The sequence below is a fragment of the Fukomys damarensis genome, unplaced genomic scaffold (genome assembly GCF_012274545.1).
Source record: "Fukomys damarensis isolate Sample0158 unplaced genomic scaffold, DMR_v1.0_HiC HiC_scaffold_26, whole genome shotgun sequence".
NCBI classification, from domain to species: domain Eukaryota; kingdom Metazoa; phylum Chordata; class Mammalia; order Rodentia; family Bathyergidae; genus Fukomys; species Fukomys damarensis.
Window position 1 is genome coordinate 35,394,495 of NW_022900938.1, and position 21,228 is coordinate 35,415,722.

The window sequence follows — 21,228 nt, forward strand, 5'->3', positions numbered from 1 at the left end:
ATATATTAATAATTTAACTCTGAACAGGAATTGCAAACTGGATTATTGAACTGAAAAGGAAATTGCAATTTTTAACATGCAAAGTCAAGAGTTGCTGTTAGACATTAACAAAGAAAAAATTATTCTTTCACTTTCAAATGTAAATAAAAGTAATGCTAATCTGATGGTAAAAATTAAGGTTAAAATGCCTAAGTTAACAAATTTATATACAATGGACATAATATAATACCTATGTATAGGCTGCTTAACTATAAAAGGGCAAAAGTACACGTTTGCAAAACTTGCTATCTGATGAATAGTCATAGTGAATCAATTATTCCACATTGAAGTATACAGTATCCTTAGTGCCTGTCCATTCTGAGGACAGAAACTGTATAAAGGAGATCATCATAAATTTGTCTCTTTACTATTATTGCAGATAGCACAACTGGGGCGGTGGAACTACTTCCGCTCCATTTACCTGAACATAGCAAGTCAACCCCGACCCCAGCCCCAAGACCAAAGGTCTACAAACCAGAGGAAGACATAAGAATAACAGAGACCCATGGGCTCCCTTAGAAATTTCTAAAATTACAGGCCAGAGACTTGCTTGCAAAATCTGCCATGCATTCTGCACCCAGGTAATTTTTCCTTCTTTTCCATTCGTGCCATTTTCCTTTCTCCTGGCAGGAACCTGCTCATTCTGAGTATTCCGACACCTTTTAAGCTTCATTAAACTTTGCTGCTTTTTTGTACCACTGAGGGCAACAATGCTTTGTTTGTAGTGCCCAAGCACCTAGAAACCTGTCCAGGACTGTATCACCCACGGCAACATCTTGGTGAGCCAGCTGCAGAAGGTAAAAAGTTAAGGAGACTGCAGGGACTTTGATTCTAGTAAGCTCAACCAAAAGGCTTTTCATTTTTTTCTTTCTTTCTTCTCTCTCTCCTTGTCTCAAATCCCTTCTTCTGATTTAGTTATCAGGGAAAGGTAGGGAACTGTAGAATGGAGGAGTCCAGTGCAGCCCACTATGGGAGTGGGACATGTGGCCTCTGTGTTTCAAAGCCTCACAGGTCTGCAGGAAGGGTACCACTCCACCTGCCACAACCTTCCTGGGTCCGACAGCAACTCATCAAACCCAGTCATAGACATTTCTTCCTGAAGGTTCAAGGGGTTGTTTTTCTAATGCTAGCTCTCTTTCCTCCTCCATCTTACTGAGCCCCAGTAATATGATAATTTTGGCCTTATCTTCCTACCTAAAATGATGTACGCCTGTACTTGCTAACTGACTTTTCATTGGAAAGCTTTCATTTGCCAGGAAATTCATTTCCTTTTCTGGTATGAGCCAGTGAAATAGCAGAGGAGTTGGGGAGAGAGAAGGGGACCAAGGAGGGGAGAGAATACTATATAGAGGCTCAAGTTTTAAAGCTCGGTCCTGTATGGGCTACTAGTGACAGTGAGGTCCAAACTCCTACCCTACACTAACAGACAGATGGCCTTCCCAGTTTTGTGGGCCTTTCCCCCAGGAATTTGTTCTATCCTCAGTTCTTAGACTGGCACCTATCAGATTCTTCACCCATAAAAATTTCCTCAGCTCTTTGTAAGCACACAGCTCAAACTGCTCTACTTGCAATGGTTGAGGAAAAACTTACTGGGATCCAAAAGTCCTGCTCCCACACTGGGTCCTGAATAAACTATAGTTGTCAAGCCTAGCATGGCAGAAGTAGCCTGTAATCCCAGCAATCCCAGCACTTGGGGAGGCTGAGGCAGGAGGACTGCCATGAGTTTAAGGCCAGCTTGAACTACACAGCAAGAACTTGCCTCAAAAATTTTTTTTTTTTTTGGCCAAATAACCTCTGTCAGCCAGGATCCCCAAGAGGCACCTATGTAGAAAAACTGATCAGGGTTTCATTGAAGGAAGTGCTTATTACTGCTTCTTATATATACTGTGATATTAGGTGATTTTACAGATGGCCAGTTATTCAGCCGGCAGGAAACTCCAGCTCTAGTGGCCCTGTCCAAGAGATCCAAAGGTTCAAAGGAAATAGCACTGGTGCAATTCTGAACATAGCAGTAAGTCTTCTCAATATTGGAGTATCTTACTCAACTCTAATCTCTTATTAAGGTAAATTATCATCCCATTCCTCAGTTGGAGGCTTTGAAAGACTTAGGTCAGTTTCCTTTACCCTCACTTTGAAATGCCAATTGATTTCCTTTTCCAAGCTGCCTTCAAGGCAATACCAGAGTGCCCCATATCAGTACTTTGATGGGCTATACCACTCTTACTCAGCGCCACTGTCATTCAAACCTCTGGCAACCTGCATCCTAGTTACCAGGAACCTGGCAAGCCTCGCTCCACTGGGCCTAATCTCTCTGCCAGAAGCTCAAGCATGGCATGATTGAACCCTGGGGAAGGCTGTCAATGTCACTCCAGTAGTCATTCAGTTTAAGAACCTTAATCTACATCCTCTCAGAAAGCAGTATTCTCTTAAAAGAGAAGATAGGCAGGCGCTAAAGCCCATTATTGATAAAACTTTAGCTACAGTTGCGGGTGCCATGCCAGTCCTCAAATAACACACTCATTTAACTTACATTCAAGCCATCGAGAAAGTATCACCAAGTTCAGGTTCATCAATGAGGCAGTGATGCCTATTTACCTCCCTAATGGCAGACCTATATGCTGACATACACTAACTGGTGTGTGTCCTTGACTTCAAGAATGCCTTCTATTCCCTACACTCTAGCTAAATACTTGTTAGATTCACCTCTCCAGGGTAAAACCCAGGCCACCTGAGACACCAGGAAACATCACAAGCCTCATAAACCTGTGAACTAGTGAAGGGCCTCAAATTTCTTTTCAAAAAAGAAAACACCAACCAATCTGCTGAGTAGATAAATAAATCATTTTGTTCCCTCTAAATAAAAGGAAAAATCAGCCCTATCCTGGAAATAGGATCCTTCCCTGCATGTCCTGTGTAGCTAGTTTTGCTACTCATGCTCACCATACGATTACTATTAAAAATAATTTGTCTTGAGACTCCAGGACTTTTCTTCATGAGTGGCACTAATAGCTACTTTTGTCTTACAGCAAACTGGACAATAACACACACTCTTGTTTATCTAGCCCCAGAGATCAATATCCTTTATTAATGTTTCTCATAGCCTTACTGTTTGGACCATGAATATTTAATCTTTTAGTCAAATTTGTTACTTCTTGTCTGACAGCCATTAAACTACCAATAATGGCCTGAGCCAAAGACTAAAGCCCACATCCATGTCCACAGCTCATGAAGAAATCCCTGGAGGACAATTAGACAAGAGAAAGAAATTAAAGCAATAAAGATAGGAAAGGAAGAAGTTAAACTATCATTATTTGCTGATGATATGATACTCTACATTGAAGATCCAAAAAACTCCACCAAAAAACTTCTAGACTTAATCGACAGATTCAGTAAAGTATCTGGATACAAGGTGAATACCCAAAAATCAACAGCCTTTCTATACACAAATAACAGACAGACAGAAAGAGAAATAAGGGAAAAAATTCCTTTTACAATAGCATCCAAAAAAATGAAGTATCTAGGAATCTATCTAACAAAAGAAACAAAAGATCTCTACACTGAAAACTACAGCACTCTGAAAAAAGAAATCGAAGAGGATATAAAAAAATGGAAAGATATCCCCTGCTCCTGGGTAGGAAGAATCAACATAGTGAAAATGGCCATACTACCAAACCTGCTATATACATTCAATGCAATGCCAATTGAAATTCCAACACTATATTTCACAGAACTAGAAAAAAGAATCCAAAAATTCATTTGGAACCACAAGAGACCTAGAATAGCAAAAGCCATTATAGGCAACAGTCACATGGCACCAGGTGTAACAATTCCCAATTTGAAACTATACTACAAAGCCACTGTGATAAAAACAGCATGGTACTGGCAAAGAAATAGACCTGAGGATCAGTGGAACAGACTGGAAGACACAAAAACAAATGCAGATGTACTCAGCTACCTCATCTTTGACAAAGGAGCTCACCATCCTCAGTGGAGGAAAGATAGCCTCTTTAATAAATGGTGCTGGAAAAACTGGATATCAACCTGCCACAGATTAAAATTAGACCCTTATCTTTCGCCATGCACTAAATTAAAATCCAAATGGATTAAAGATCTAAATATTAAAACAGAAACATTAAACTTGCTGGAAGGTAAGTTAGGCAGAACTCTGGAAGACATTGGTATAGGAAAAGACTTTATGAACAAATCCTCAGTAGCACGGGAACTAGCAGAAAGAATCAACAACTGGGATCTCATCTTATTAAAAAGCTTCTGTACTTCAAAAGAAACCATTAGCAGAACTAAGAGACAATCTACAATGTGGGAAAAAATTTTTACCAGCTGTACCTCAGACAAAGGACTATTATCAAGGATGTATAAAGAACTCAAAACAATCAGTCCCCCCAAATATAAAGACCAGATTCAAAAATGGGCATCCGAAATGAACAGACATTTCTCAGACAAAGAAGTAAAAGCAGCAAGAAAATATATGAAAAAATGCTCCACATCACTGGTCATTCGAGAGATGCAGATGAAAACAACACTGAGATTCCACCTCACCCCACAAAGAATGGCTGCTATCAAGAAATCACACAATAACAAATGTTGGCGGGGTTGTGGGGAGAAAGGAACCCTCCTCCATTGTTGGTGGGAGTGCAGCCTAGTGCAACCACTATGGAAATCAATATGGAGATACCTCAAAGAGCTTGGACTGGAGGTTCCATTTGACCCAGCCATCCCTCTGCTGGGTATCTTTCCAAGAGAACTAAAAGAATCATATCACAGAGAAGTATGTGCACCCATGTTTATAGCGGCACAGTTTGTAATAGCTAAATCTTGGAAACAGCCTATTTGCCCATCCGTTGGAAACTGGATAAAGAAGTTGTGGTTTTTCTATAAAATGGAATATTACTCAGCCATAAAGAGCGAGAGAATAGATTCATTCATAGGAAAATGGATACATATTGAAGATATACTCCTAAGTGAAATAAATAAGTCACACATGTGTAAATACCAAATAGTTTCCCTGGTGTGAATATTCTGCAACAATGCATAAGATTCTAATAAGATTACTGACATTTAGAAATTTGAAGAAAGGAGCTAAAGTTGTAGGGAAGGTGTGATGCGTAGGGGAAGAACAAAAAGGGAAAAGAAAAAAATGTGAGAGAATGAAAAGAGGAAAATAAAGTGTTTGTAGATGGGGAGGGGAGGAGGGGGGGAAGGGAGGGCAGAGGTAAGGGGAAAAAATGAGAATCAAGACTTGTCATGCAGAGGTACATGATCCCAACAATGAATGTAACTGTACTGTATCCCTAAAGTGTACCAATAAACTCAATAAAATTAAAAAAAAAAAAAAGAAAAAAGAAATCCCTGGAGGAGTACAGCTGTTAATTTAGCCCTCTCCATCAAGCAGGGCAAGAGCTCCTTGGTCTTTCTTTAGGTAAGGACAGTACCCTATTCAACAGGAAGCAGTCACATAAGATGTAAAGATTTTCCTAGACCAGTTCTTTCAGGGGAAATAGTGTAGATGGCACAATTGGGGCTGTGAGACCACTTCCCTTCCACAGCAAGGACCTGAATCTAGCAAAGACACCCCCCAACCCCCAGCAGAGGCAGAAATAAGAATTACAATGGCCCATGGATCTGCCTTGGAAACGCCTAAAATTCCAGGCCAGGAGACAAGCTTGCAAACAATTCCGAGCATTCAACTCTCAGGGCTATCTTTGCTTCCTTTCCATTCATAACACTGCTTATCTTTCAGTACTAACGCCCTCACTATGAGTATACCTTCTTCACCTTTTAAACTTAGACCAAACTTTGCTCCTTTCACCATACTGGTGTATGGAACTCCAATGCTTTGTCACACACAAAACAAAAACTAGTTCTGAGGCCCATCCTCCATGGTAACACCTGTACCACCTCCCTTTTTTTCTGACAGTAGGTTTTCAATATTCTTTACCTAATTAAAAACAAATCTAAGTATAAGTTCATGCATCAGTAAGTATTTTAGGGTACCTACTATGTATTATAAATTTACTTAGGTGATCCAGGTATGTGTAAACAGCCTGTTCAAATTCTCGAGAATTTAAAGTCTCTTCCAAAACAAAACAAACAAAACCCGTAGTGTTAATATAACTGCAAAGATGTTTCTAATTGAATGAAACAGAATAAATAATTGTTCTGAATGTGTAATTCAGGCCATGTGAAATTCCTTCATCATATCACCAGAAAACATGTACAGATGTAGGAATGTATATGTTCACTGTCAACTGACTTGGCAGTATATTCTTTAACCACAGGCACACTTGAAACTTAGGATACCCTGCATCATTACACACAGAATATGTTACATTTTGACCATGTACATGCAACTTAAGAGGACTAATGTCTTGATAGGTTATATTAGTTCTTTTCTCATTGCTGAGACAATACCTGACACCCACAATTTAAAGGAAGAAAGGTTTATTTTGGCTCAGTTTGTAGAGGATTTATTTTTATAGCTAGCTGGCTTCAAGGCAGGGCCTTATGGCAGAAGGGTGTGGCAGAGGAGAGAGAACTCAAGGAACACAGGCAGAAAGCAAAGAGAGAGGGAGGAAAGAGATAGACCTTTTCAGGCCACCTCTGCAGGGACCCACGTCCTTCAACCAAGCTTTACCTCCCAAATAACGTTTACCTATAAGCTCACCAGTGGACTAATCCACTGGTAAGCACACATCTCCATGATCCTATTACTTCCCCAAAGCCACACCTATGAGCACACCAGGCTTTACAGAGATACATCTAGATTATAAAGTATAACATTCTGCCCCTGACCTTCAAAAGACTCTCGCCCTTCCTTTTATGCAAAATGCACTTAGTATTTCTCTAGGAATTGTCAAAGTCTTAACAGTTCAGCAGTGCTGAAAAGTCCAAATCCAGAGTTTCCTCTGTGAACTCCTGAAAAAATCCAAAAGAAAGTCAAACACTTCCAACATACAGTGGCACAGGGTAAGCATTCCCATTCCAAACTGTAGAAATAGAGTGCAGAAAGGAATGGGACCATAGCCAGACCTAAATTCAACGGAGCAAACATTAAATCCCACAGTTCAAGTCCAGCATCAAGGGCCATCTGTGGCAATCTGTAAACTCTAAACGGCTCCTCTCTCGAGCTGTTTTTGCTCACTCCTTGCAGCTTACCACAGACATTTCATGTTTCCAGTTTTTCCAACACCCTGGGTCTCCAGTGCACTTGGCTTCACTATCACATCACACACTGCCGTCTCAAGGGGTACACTCCTCCCCTCTCAGAGCCTTCTGAAATCTGAGTGGAAGCCTCCTTGACCCCACTCTGCACGTACATAAACCCAGCATCACATGGATGACAGACACCATGGTGTGCCACCAGCCGAAGCAGTAGCTGAGCCCTTTTGTATTTGCCAGTGTGAGGATGGCTGAGCAACTTGAACTGAGCAGGACAGGAGCAAGACGCAAACAAATTTTCTGTCAGAATATAACACACATAACCTGGAGTCTGCCAATGCAGTCCTTGTTCACAAATGAAATCTCTCGAGCCTGGTCTTTACCAGCTGCATTTTTTTTAGCATTCTGGTCTTCTGAATTCTGACCAGAATCTCCCATGAAGTTTGCCTTACTGTACTCGAGGGCCGCTGTTTCAGCTATCTTGCCAAACTCCTTCCACAGACCAATTCCAAAGGCTTTTGAATAAAATGGTCAGGTAGGACCACAGCAATGACCCCACTCCTGGTATGAAAATCTATCTTGGTTACTTTTTTTATCACTGAGACACAATACCTGATACCTACAACTAACTGGAGGAAAAGTTTATTTTGGTTCCCAGTTTGTAGAGGTTTCAGTCCATAGTCGCTGGCTCCAAGGGTAACACGGCAGAGGAGAAAGAATTCAGGAAATAGCAGTCAGAAGGCAGGGAGAAAAAAAATTAAGAAAGAAGGAGGGAAGATATAGACCCTGCTATATCCCAGGAACCCACCTCCTCCAAGTAAGTTTCACCTTCCAAATTACAGCTATAGTGCGGCGTTGGTGGTATAGTGGTGAGCATAGCTGCCTTCCAAATTACAGCTATAGGACTAATCCACTGGTATCACACACCATAATCCAATTACTTTCCTAAAGCCCACCTATGAACACATGAGGCTTTAGGGGCCATGTAGACACAGACCATAACAAAAGTCAAGTTCAGAATTCTTGAACACAAGCCAATAATCAAAGGAGGTTGACTATTTGATCTTTTTGAACTTCGCTTCTATAATATTAAATAAGTAAAGCTGAAAAATTATATCAGACCACAAAAGTCACTAAGAGAAGATCCATTCTTACCTTGTACTTGATGATGAAGTTCATGCATGGAAGATTTCACTATAATTTACAGAAAAATTAATTACAACTGCCAGGATAATTTAGTTACCAATAAAAAATTTTCTAATTACCAATGGGGAAATTAGAAGTTGTAGGCACTATACTTAAGCCACAAACTATGCTTGTTTACAGATTAAATAAAAATTTTGTCTTCTGAATATGGCTGAGGTATGTAGGGGGGACAATTTCATTGTAAATAAACAGGCTGAATAAAAGGAGGTTTGCAAAGGCAGGTGTATAACAGTTGAGATACTTCAGTTTAAGAGGAATAAAGTAAATAACTGCACTGGACTTTATTCAATTCTGGGCATCCTGCCATACAGGAAGGGTGTGTAATTACTGAAACTAAGATAGCTGCATAAAAAAAGAACTAATATCAATAGGACACAGTTGGACTCCAAATTTCCTTGTTTTACCTTGAAAAACTTAAGGATTTCTGGTTTTCATTTGAGTCTTTACTATTTAAATATCATTTAAGTTCATATGAACACAATGAGGGAAATGTAATTTCCACAAAAGCCACAAAAAATGTCTTGAAAGGTGGTATTCCTTTAGAGAGCCTCAAAAATGAGCAACATTTCAATTTTCACTCATCAAAGATAACAGTGTTTAATTTAATACTTCACTAGAGTAAGAGGAGTACATAAAAATTTAGCAAGTTTTACCAAATCCGTTCCTTGCTTATCATTTCATGCTATCTGGATTGGCTTTAACTTTAAAGCTAGATTCTAAGTATCTTAAGTCATGAACCCAAAGGAAGAGAGTATTCTTTGCAAGAACAACAGGATGGAAGTTAGAAAGCCTAAGGAATAGAGCCACGTTCACACAGAGTTCTCAATTATTCAAACAGTTTTATAACAGAGATTGCAAGAGTCTAATGAATATCAGGTGTGTCATTTTATAGGAAACAAATCAACTGGCACCCTATATAGAACTATGAAAAATACCTGTCAATCTTCCCCATGATTGGCAGGTGTTTTTCATAGTTCTTCTTTTAGAGAACACGTCTAAAACCCTAGAGACCATATTTTATTATTTAAACAAGTTCAATAGATAATACCCTCCCCATGACACTTGGCTCACTGGTTCTTCTGCCAATAATGTGAGCCCTCTGACACATCCAACTAAGTAGCAGAGGGCAGGAGCAAAGTTCTGGGTTAGCAGCAAGTGTCTTACCAAATTCTAATTCCTCTTCATCCAAAGGTGCACTGTGCACTTCAAGGATGAATCAATCGTTTTTATCTAAGGTTTTCACTATAGGAGGCAGAGCCCTTTGAAAGTAAGCACCACTCCTGAACATGTTTTTATATAATTACTACATGTAAGATATTAAGTTAGGCACTCAACATTATCAAGTTTTCCAAGTATCTGAAAAGTATCAGAACATGAAACATTCCCCCTCTGCTGTATCTGTATTCATCTTGGTCTCCTCCCTATGACCAACCTGTGGATGTGGCTATGAATTCCATTATTTTCACAAAATAGCAAGTTGGAGACAAATCAATCTGATAGTATTACTTATCCATTTTCTCTTTGAGCAATCAGTTACTGAAGAACAAATAAAATCAAAGTGCTGAGAGAAGAAAAACCTAAAGTGTGTATAAAACTGCTCTTAGGCTGCCAATTTCATAAAACAAAAGAAGCACACAATTAAGAGTCACAGCAGTGGAATAAAGTACTAAAGGAAAAATCAGGAGAGATCTGACTTTAGGCAAGGTGAACATAGCTTCCTGAAAAAGGTACCCTTTGAACAGAAATAGACTTTTTCTGCGAGGACCTTTTTCTATACCTGTGAAGTATGCATCTATGTGAGCAACATCAATGTGAAAGGTTTCCACTTCATTAGAGAAGGACAATGTCAATTCCAACATTATGCCAAGGACTAGAAACAGCTTCTTGCACTGGATGACCTTAGGGAAAGCACAGCTAGTGGAAGAACACAATTCATGTTTTCACACCTTAAACTCAGCATCAGATATTTAACATATAAATGGTTTGTTAACATGTTTGATACAGTTGCTTGCCATTTCCTTCCTTGCCATTCCAAAGTGTGACAAAAAATATAGTGAATATTTAAATTTTTAAAAGAATTATTGCAGTAAAAGAAACACTGCCATTAATCCCCGCAAATATTCCCCCTCACTTTGAACACACATCTTTCTTTCACATTTGAAAGCAGTTATGAAGTCCTCTTTTGTGATTTTTGTGATGCTGTTGCCTTGGATTGATTCAAGATGTCTTGAATTGATTCAAAATATTTTCCTTTAATGGTCATTTTGATTTGGTGAAGAGCCAGTGACTTTGGAGAAGTGCCAGAATTCCCATGGTGCCAGATCTGGTAAATAAGGTAGAAGAGGACACACCATAGTATTTTTATAAGCCTTTCTGGTGAATGGGACTGATGAGCAGGATTCACCATTTTTTTAAAAATCACACTTCTTAAAGACACTCATGAAAGAAGATTTACTATACAGGGCAGCTGCAAAAAGTGGCACCTCATATCTCATACAAGTTATACTGGCTTGGACTTGCTTTACAGAAGAGCCCCAAATTTTCCTACAGAGTTCAGATGAGTGCTAAAAGATTTTGCTTTGCAATTCTTTTTAACCAAGAGCTTTTGAGTATGTTAAAAAAATTTATTTTCATATGTTCTGTTTCTCATAATATACATATAAAACTTTTAATCTGTGAGATACATTAGGTGAAGTTTTTAAAGTTTGATACTGTGCTTAAGTTAAATACTATCACAACTTAACCACTTCTCAATATTTGGAAAGTATTTCATCTTCTGATATCAATGGCCAAAAGGAGGTTCATTGAACTCCTACATATACTTAAAAGTACAACTATCAGCCCCTCCTAAGAAGAGGCTTTTCTTACACGGAGATGATGATAATGATAGTAATATTAGCTATTATTAGGTATGAGGTGCTCTTTGTCAGGACTTGATATGTTAATCTAATGTTCTCTGTAGCTGTTATTATCCTCATTGTAAAACTGAGGGTACTGAGGTCCACAGAGGCTAAGAAATTTTCCTAAGATCACACAGTAAGCAGAAAAGTAAGGAAAGGAAATGAGGTTTTATGCTCACTTGCACTGAAGGGGTCAGCCCCCTTTCTTCTCCAATCCAGTGAAACACCTAGAGTCACTGAAGCTGCCAAACCAGGACAGTCCTTTGGGAACAGCAAAGCTAATATCATCACTCCATGGCTATAATTGTGACAGGGCAGTAAAGCTTTTTATTTTTTTAAAGTAATTATATATCCCAGCTAAGAGTACTGCTCTTTTGATACACCACTTTACCAACATTAACTATTCTATCTAAGTATAAATGTAGGCTAAGAATGTTACTCTAATATTTTAACACCAAACCTAAGGTTAACAGTAATTAGCTTTCTTATTCACACCTAACTTTTTGGTGCTCTATTCCGCTATGCGGATGACAAGGAATGATATATTTCAGAACAGGCTTAAGAATTTTTTATTCCAACTATAGGATATGTCATCTCATAGCAGTCTCATACCTCTCTATGAGAGCTACGGTTAGCTATTTAAAACCAGGTATGTATCTTTGAATAAGAGATAGACATGGTGCTCTGAGTTGAAAGATTATGGTGCTAAGTATCAAGCAGGGACAATTTTTAAAAGAAAATAAGCATGGAAACTGCAGGTATGTAGCAAAGGACTCAAACTCCTCAGCACAGAAACAGAAACGAAGACTACAGCACATCTGGGAAATCCTTGCAGGTAAGTAACACAAATGCCTGTATGATGTTTGCCACATGGAGAAACTGGACTACTTCTTGTTAGCTCCCACAAAATATCCATTCAGACACCATTTATTTCCAAAAAACAAAAATTTAAAGCCACCTAAAGCCATCAAGGAATTATTTTTTCAAAAACCATAACAAGTATCCACATTTTCTTCAATACATAGGGTATCTGGCCTCAAGCTACAAATACAAAGTCCCCTTTGCTATATTTACTCACGTGGTTTCTATTTTAAGTTGGTTTTGGGCATTATCATACATTTACCATCATATTTCATCAAAACAGTTTATACTAAGAGTCTTAAGCAAATCAGAGTATATTCATCTTACAGCTCCTTGGGTTCAACCTCCAACTATGGACGTCTCAAGGAAGAAAGCCCTCTTTTCTTTCCCAGCAGTGAGAGAAGCTGAGACATTCCATAGTTTGGCAAAAGTTGAAAACCAAACTGACTCCAGTTTTCTTGTCTTAAATTCTGTTTGTGGACTATTTTAAAACTTCAAAGTTCAATGAGAAACAAAATATTTTGACATTTTGTTATTATAATAAGTTGTGAAATTATTTTTCTTAAAAACAGCTCTAACAACAGGTATGTGAAATAAGTATGAAGTAATCTTTTCATGTCACTTTTCTAGTTTAAATTATGGTAAAATAATAAAGTATTAAATATTTCTTTGCCATTGTCATCTTTAGTCATTCTAGCTGCAGCTACTGATTTAAAAGAATATCCCAGAAAATATGTAACATTTAGTTCATCTCTTGACATATGTTTAACAATGATATCTTTAAAAAATTAGATTACTTCAGCTGAGTAACTTTCACATAAGATATATAATTTTTTGGATTAAAACTATCAGTAGAGCTTAAGCGCCTTAAGTAATTAACTTCTAGAATTCCAATTTCTCTAAGCACCACAAAGAAGACCTAATTTAGAAAGTTACTTAGATTTAAAGAATATTAGTATATTAAATATAAACATAAACATGACACTGAAGCAAACTGGCACAGTCTGACAAGTTTTAGAACATTAGCTCACAAAATGAATATAGTTGGATTCAGACAAACACACAAATACAGCTTTTATCCAAAAGTCACAGAGACAACCCTAATACCTATGATTAAAATGCTTAAAATACCTAAGGCTACCACAAGCCACAGGTTGCCAGAGCCCTGACAGCAAAGTCAGCATTATGAAATACGCTTTAGAAGCTCTGCGTGCATGCACACACTCTGCAATGTGGGGGAGACAGAGACACCAATCACCATCGATATTGTCCTTACTTGCAGACGCACAAGTATCCTGCATGTTCCGATTCTGACTGGCACCTGGGGCAGCTCTACATGCCAGTCATCCCAATGTACTCAGGGATGTAAACACCTTATAATTAGAAAACGTGAAGGCGTCAAGGGCGTTAGGCAAATTTAAAACACATCAAAGATTAATTTTTAAAATCAATGAAGAAATAATTCGTTGTAAATTTCAATGAAAGGATGTACCTGCTCCTTCACGGAAGCTAGAATAGTGGTGGCTGTGGTCTCGGGTTCCATGCCTGGGCCAGTGGAGGCAGCTTCCTGATGGGTCTGTGGTTGCCCTTCCTCCACCAGTGAGGCTTGCTCAGGAGCTGGCATTCCTCCTGCAATCAAGCAGGCAAAGAGTTAATACTTTCTCCAGAGCTCCAGCAGAGGCTGAGGATTTGCACAGGGCTCCCCAAACTACAGTGGACTTCTATGGGAGTGATCACAACTCCTTACAGCTGTTTGATTTCTGAAATGCAACATTTAGGGCCAAAAGGATGGCTAGTACTACAAATGCTACAAAGAATAAAATAACAATGAAATACAAATATACTTAGACGATATTAAACAACATCATAGTAGAAAACGACACTAAAAATGGTGGAGAGGTAGGCTCTTCATTTAAAAAATACTAAGAATAATAAGGTGTCAGAATCTGGGTAAATGAATAATTTTCCTAAACAGATAGACAATAAATAAATATGACTAGCATCAGGAAACTAGATAATAAACATTCTAGGTTGCTACAGGAACCTAGTTTTCAGAGATGTACGCACACAAAAATGTACCAACATTAATTGACAGAAGAATGCTTTTATTAATAACAGAAGCAGCTTGCACAAAAGAAAAAAAAAAAAAAAAGATTCAAGAAAGGCTTAACAACAAGCACACAGAACTCTGCAGTACTTAAAAGACAGGCAGTGCCTTACTAACTAGCAAGAAGGATACCCCTGGGGGGTCTCATGGCTAACTACGTTTCCTTAGAGGCATATGATTATCCAAGATGACAAAAGCTAGGGAGATAGTATTGAAAGAAGGTCTATTTTTCAAGTCCATAGCTAGAGACAGAATAGGTTTTTAGCAGGAAACTATGTATATTTCAGTTATCTAACACTTACCCTTTGCAAAGAGATGTGTTTACCTGATACACAACTTTACAATTTTGAAAAATAGCAGGAAAAAAGCCAACATAATGCTGTAAATATTTTAACAACTTGTTTACATGTCAGTCTCTATAGCACAACTGTCTTCTTGAGACCATAAAAGCCTATTATCACACCATGAAACTAACCTAGCGCCGGCATATATAACAGGTACTCAGTTAATCTTTGCTGAATGAATCAATGTATGAATGAAGACATCTTTTTACTATCTCATTCCAGTCACCTGGCAAATCCCACCAAGTCATAGGATGTCCAAAAGACTGTATCTGTTTAATGTTCCACACTTTATACTTATAAAGGAACACTTGAGAAGATGAATATTTTTTCAACATTCTTCATAGTTCTTCCTAAAAATTACTCAACTTCATTTCAATTCTTACCAGCTAATATCCAGTGTTCAAATTCTACAGTTTGATATGGGAATTTTTCCCTATTCCCTCCAATTTCAGTATCAGCCTGTCATCCATTTTCATAACCATATAAGGGAGATGCACATACCACCTGCACTCCCATCTTGTTCCACACACTCCTGACTTTCAGGTTAGCAGAAAGGGATTAGGTTTCAGGTTTCTACTAGTGATTGTTTTATTCTTGCCATATTAATAGGCATAAATGGAGAATTGGTCTGATGGTTTTACTTGTGCACTTCTCCCTAACTCCAGCCACTTAAATTCTCATGCCTGCGAACTCCCAGTTTCATGGAGAATAAGGCCAAAGTGGACCCTAATATGCAAGAAGAAAAATCTTCTTGAGTAAGAGTGGTAGGAAGGAAGGAGCTTCAGGCTTGGAGTAAGTTTAGGATAAAAATCTAGGTGTTCTGGCTGGGTGTGGTGGTGCACATCACTAATTCCAGCACTCGGAGGCTGAGCTAGGAGGATCGCCGTAAGCCTGAGGCCAGCCTGGGCTCCATAGTAAGTTTAAGACCACCCTGAATTACACAGCGAGACCCTGTCTCAAAAATCAATAAACAAGAAATCTTAGTGCCCTGAAACAAGTTAACACTTTTCTCAGCTCTACTTTCCTCACTAATGAAAGTGGCCTTAACAATTTTTTATACAACAAAATGGAATAATTCTATGACAATCTTTAATTTAAGTGGTAAGTTCCCTGAGATGTAAAACACACTTAAAATATCGTCTACTGGAAAAATTCTCTCTGTATTATCAAGCACTCATTAAAGATAAGAGATCTACAAAGAAAAACTTGCTATAGATAATCCCATATTAGCATTTAAGGAAAGTAAAGATATAAAAGTATACTATGACACTGGAAAAAAAAATCACACACTTTAAAATTAGCAGATGGCTGCAAAGAAGAAAAATGTTACTATGCAACAGTGAAACAATGCTAAAAACTCAAAATTTTAAATGTCAAGAGTATATCATGAAGCAAGCAATGTGTAAGAAAAAGTCCAGTGTAAAAAAGAGAAAAGTAGAACAGAAATGTCTTTGGAAAAGTATTCATCCTTACTAATAAGAACAGGCATACTGTTTAAAGACATGACATTACATTATTGCAAATATATCACTGTATCATGCTTTCACGGTATTAATCTGATGACCTTGATGGTCAATGAAATGAGATGAGCATTTCCTGAGTACCACTGCCCCCATGTGCTCTGCAGGATGATATAGAGGCAGACAGCAGGCAGCTATGGCTCATCATCTGGCTGATGCAACAAAACATGAACCAGAGCAAGGCAAGGCATAGCAAGATGGAAATAATGACACAACACTAAATTCAACAAAAGGGACTCAAAGAATGTTTAGATTTGTAAAGGAATTAAAATAAAAAACAGCAGGGAAGGAAATTTTTCATAAGCAGAGACATTATTTTATTCTGATTCTGCCACAGCGGTATCACTGAAAGCTCTAAAAGGTTCACCATCACTGGTCTAAGATGAATCACAAGAGGTCATAAACACTAGGCGAAGAGTGAAGACAAGGGTACGTATGTATTACTGAGAATAAGACACTCACTTGTCCCTTATATGCGGAATAGTCCCAAAATACAATTACCACACCAATGGGGAAAAAGGGAGGATTACCACAATACAGACCAGTTATAAGCCCATTAAGGTTTTCTTTCCATTTTTCTTGTAGTTCTTATAATTATAGATCATTAAATGAGATGGAAAGAATCAGGTGAAGTAAAGCTAAAGACAGAGGTTGAATCTTGTTTTTAATCAAATACAGAGGTGAATACTTATGATTAGGGTTACAGAATAATATCATCACTCTTCTCACTGGCAAGGAAGAAAAAGAATGAATGAGTGTGAATTAGGGCTTGTGTTTCTCTCAACAACCTCAACTTGCCCAATTTGAGTGATCACAGTCTGGAGACACGAGAAAACTTACAGTCTGCCAAACCAGTTTGAGGATTCTCCAGAGAATCACTGAGAATAAAAGATGTGGCAGAAAAATGGAAGGAGTAAAATGCCATGGCTGTATTTAGAAAATGGGAAGGTAGATTCTTCACATTACAAACTATACAGCTAGACAAGATCTTGGGTAAAATTCTCCACAGGATGTTATCCAAGAGTGATTTGTGGGAACCAAAAAGAAGCATACCAAAGAAGTCATGTTCAGCTGGTCTAATTTCTCTTTTTGGCAGGGTAACCATGGAAATGCACTGTGTCAAAACTCTAGTGAGGCATGTATGATATTAGAAGTTCCCCATGATACTATAATTAACATAGAAATGGGGCTGAAATAAGGGCAACTGCTGACTCCAACAATCTATAAATAGCTAAATGAAATATGTCAACCTATTGAGGTTTCAATGTAAAGCGAGTTCTGACCTTTACCTAATCCTAACAAAAAACTTTAAGCATGATATAATAAAACACAAAACATGCCCAAAGTTTGCAATAACTAAAAATACTTCACTTAGCAGACAATAAAATAAAAATACAAAAAAATGTATTACTAAGCTGAAGTAATAAGCTGCCTCTACTGAGAGAAAAACAGGGTAAGTGTGGGGTTAGCTTAGCAGTATGTTAGGGGAAAAGGTGAGTACTTTAGGCTCAAGGGTAAACTGAATGAGCCAAAAGCTAAGGTGATCCTATGCTGTGTTGACATAAGTATTTAAGATGAGTAGGTATGATCTTGCTTCAGTTATGGCTCATTGTCTAGCTGATGCAGCACTGGGACACATCACTTCCAGTTTCGGGAGGCACACTCCCAGGAAGGGAGAGTGGATCCATTCCAGAGAGTATGAATGGGGTGTGGAAGGGACTCAGTTACTATTTCCAGGCATGGGAACAGTGAGGAAATGAATAGCACAGCTCCTATTCTTTGTGAGTTCAAAGTTTGGTAGGAGACAGGATAGAGAGTGGAAGAGGAGGAGAAAGTCTGACTTTTGTGAGCAAGTAGATGCCACAAGTCTCTGACAAGTAAGGTTAGACTCTAGGTTACAATCCCAGAAGGTAAAGTAAAAACCAGTGGCTTTCAACAAATGTGTACTTTCCTATGTTACCAGTTTGAGTGTTCTTAATAAAAGTTGGATAATGGTGCATTACTTTGAATTAAAATTAAAGGTTGAAAATATAAGAGAAAACTCAAGGAAGTCCCTTTTATTTCAAGAGCTGACTGCCTCTGAAGGTGGCACATTCCCCAACAGGAGAGGTTTTCACCTAAGTGGAGATGATTATGCAGCAAGGATGGTATAGAAGGGATGCTGCCTGGGTGTGTGTTATAAACAAGAAGCTTTAAACTTTCTAAATCTAGAGGCTGGCACTAAGATAAATGTATTTCTACACTCTGAATTGTTCTGAATATTCCTCCTTCCTTCAGAATGTTGTCTACTGAAACATAGTGTCTATGGACAGGCACCTGAAAACCAGGAGGCTGCATTTTGCTGAGGAAATGGTGGAAACAGCAGGGGCTATTTCTGTTTGGCTATAGGATGCTCAGAAACAGCCTGTGAACAATTCTTACACATGTGGATATGCATAGCTATGTTCTCATTTTACTTATTAAATTTCTTTTTTGGTCAGGTCTCTATTATAAATCACATTGCTGGGCATTCTTTTTAGCCTTCTAAAACACTTTTTGGAGGAAGGCAGTCTGAATAACTGTGTTTCTATTATAATTTAAGACAAACAGAAGCTTTTATGTGAAACTCCTATTATACTATTTTCTTTGCACATGTGCATGAATCTTAATTTTATATAGAACAATCACTGAACAATAAGCAATTTTTGTACTTAAGACCACAAGTCACATATACTCAGAATGATTACTGAAAGTTTCCTTTGGAGTTTACAGATGTAACATAGGGCACAGTTTATAATTCAACATATATAAGCCCTTTTAACACAGATGATACTAATCCACAAAATCATCTCTGTGCCAAATCTCTGAGATGGAAGACCAATTAAATACTGGCACTTCATTTAAACTAATACTCAGGAAAATGTTATGTTGATGAGAACTACAATTTAAGCTCATAGAATAAAATAATGTTAAAAACAAAGTTAAAAAAACTAAAAGACCAAAAATAAGTGTAAATATTTGCATTTGATTTAAAATGTAAAGAACCCATTAATATAGGATAATAAAAAGTTTAAGCAATAGATAAAATATTTTCACAGTAAAATTGTTTTAAAAATTACTAAAAGTATTATTATATAACAAAGACAAGTCTTGCTTTAATTACAATAAAACTAGAAGATACACTATTACAAAAGAAAGGAATGAAGTACAATACTGGGAACTTTAAATGCCTGTAAAACATCTTTAAAACCATATGGAGAGCTGGGGATTCAGCTCAGTGGCACCATGCCAGACACAAGGTCCTGAGTGCAATTCCTGGTACCAAAAAAAAAAAAAAAAAAAAAAAAAAAAAACAAAACAAAAAAACAAAAAACTCACATGGAATCTCATCTAGAATTATAAAAGAAGTACTAGATAAACTATTATTAGCAGTTTAGTTTTTTATTAAAAATATCATGGAAATGGAAGCAATAAGAAAATCTACAACTTTTAGAAGGATTAGAGGTAAATACTGATGTTCTGATTATTCAGTTCATCCAAAACCTGCATATTTTTTAGCAAGAATTTGTATAGAATGAAAATATGTCAAGCAGCTTAGTAATTCTAAAGAGAAATCTATGCACAGTAATGTGTTTAGATTTGTGGCTTTATTTTTACAATCCAAAGAGCACTGCAAGATAATCTGATTTTTAAAAAAGTAAATGGTATGGGGCCGGGGATTTAACCCTAAAGCTAAAATCCCCAGCCCTCCTGGTAGTACTCTTTTGCAAACTCATACATTGTTCAAAAACCCAAGTTACCATTAAGAGTAGAATGGATAGGGTAGGGGATTTAGCTCAGTGGTTTCACCCCCTGCCTAGCAAGCACAAGGTCCCAAGTTTGATTCCCAGTAGCAAAACAAAACAAAACAAAAAAGAGTACATGAATGCACGTAGTATATTCATGCAATGTATTTCACCTATAGCCATAAATCAACCAAAACTCTCACACAACCATAATAGTAAATATAAGAAACAAGTTGCAAAAGAACATAGACTGTATATGGAATGGTAAGCCATATTAAATCTCAATTTGTTCACATAAAATATTTATTTTTATCATTAGTTTTTTCAGCTGATATTAGCAAAGATTAAAGACTAATAAAAGTACTAGTATAGTACATAAAAGGATTTTAAAATATAGTAATGATATAAAAATTCTAAAGGCAATAAAAACAAAAAAATTATTTAAGAACTTGAGTATTTAATATTTGTAAGGTCTATTAAAATAAGAAAAGTATATAACTCAGTAACAAATTATAATCTTATACAGTGGTTGTCTTTTATTCATGGCATTGGATTTTCTTTCTTCGTGGACAAGCTAAATTGTATTCTAATATCTTGAGATGCACAGTAGGCAGGTTGACTAATCATAACCTCAAAGTCCTGCATTCGATTTCCATTTAAATTATACATTAATTTATTTGTAACTTTAAAATTTAATTTAAAATTCAAAATGAAACTCCTACGATCAGTAAATCTGGGAAATACTGCAGAACAGGTTTCCTCTCTAAGCATCTCATTACTTAAAGGTGACCCTGTGTATTAATTCACTGGTAGCTCCTCAGAACTTGTAGGAGATACAGAATTTCAGGACTGCCTCAGAGCCTTCATGTGAGTAAGTCAGCACCAACACGTCACACTTCCTTTCTTTCCCTAGGTGCTGAGGATCAAAGCCAGGGCCCCCTCACAATAGGCAAGTGCTCTACCACTGAACTTCACCCATGTCCCTCAAGAGTGAGGGGCTTACCTGACCACAGATCCCCAAATTTTCTTGGGGATCTGTATTAACATTCTAAGGTGCATACATACTTTGTGAAATCTTGCAATATAAGTCATTATTATCAATGAGAAAATGTAGCTAGAAAGAAACATTGTTCTACCTTTCACCAAACTTGGCTCTCTCTCCAACTTTTTCAATGATGTTGGTCTACTAAAAGAAAAATATTAAGCACACTGAAGAAAATGGTATAAAAAAAGTAAGTTCTTTTTGGTAAAGATTCTTGCAAACAAAATTAAATATGAAATTGTGTTTAAAAAAAAAAAAAAAAAAAAAAA

The 21,228-nt window shown here is 37.4% G+C and overlaps 1 protein-coding gene across 9 annotated transcripts in view; it reads right to left on the reverse strand.

Moving 5' to 3' along the window:
- Pkp4 (plakophilin 4) overlaps window positions 1–21,228 on the reverse strand; it is a 223,946-nt gene that overhangs the window by 141,712 nt on the left and 61,006 nt on the right. For 8 of the 9 annotated variants that reach the window (XM_033756275.1, XM_033756274.1, XM_019204972.2 and 5 more), the window contains exon 2: window positions 13,675–13,811. In XM_033756275.1, coding sequence (XP_033612166.1) covers window positions 13,675–13,806 — 132 coding nt within the window. In that variant the 5' untranslated portion in view covers window positions 13,807–13,811. Of the gene's footprint in view, window positions 1–13,458; window positions 13,481–13,674; window positions 13,812–21,228 lie in introns of those variants that run through there. The other variant, XM_033756273.1, reaches the window with a different exon arrangement.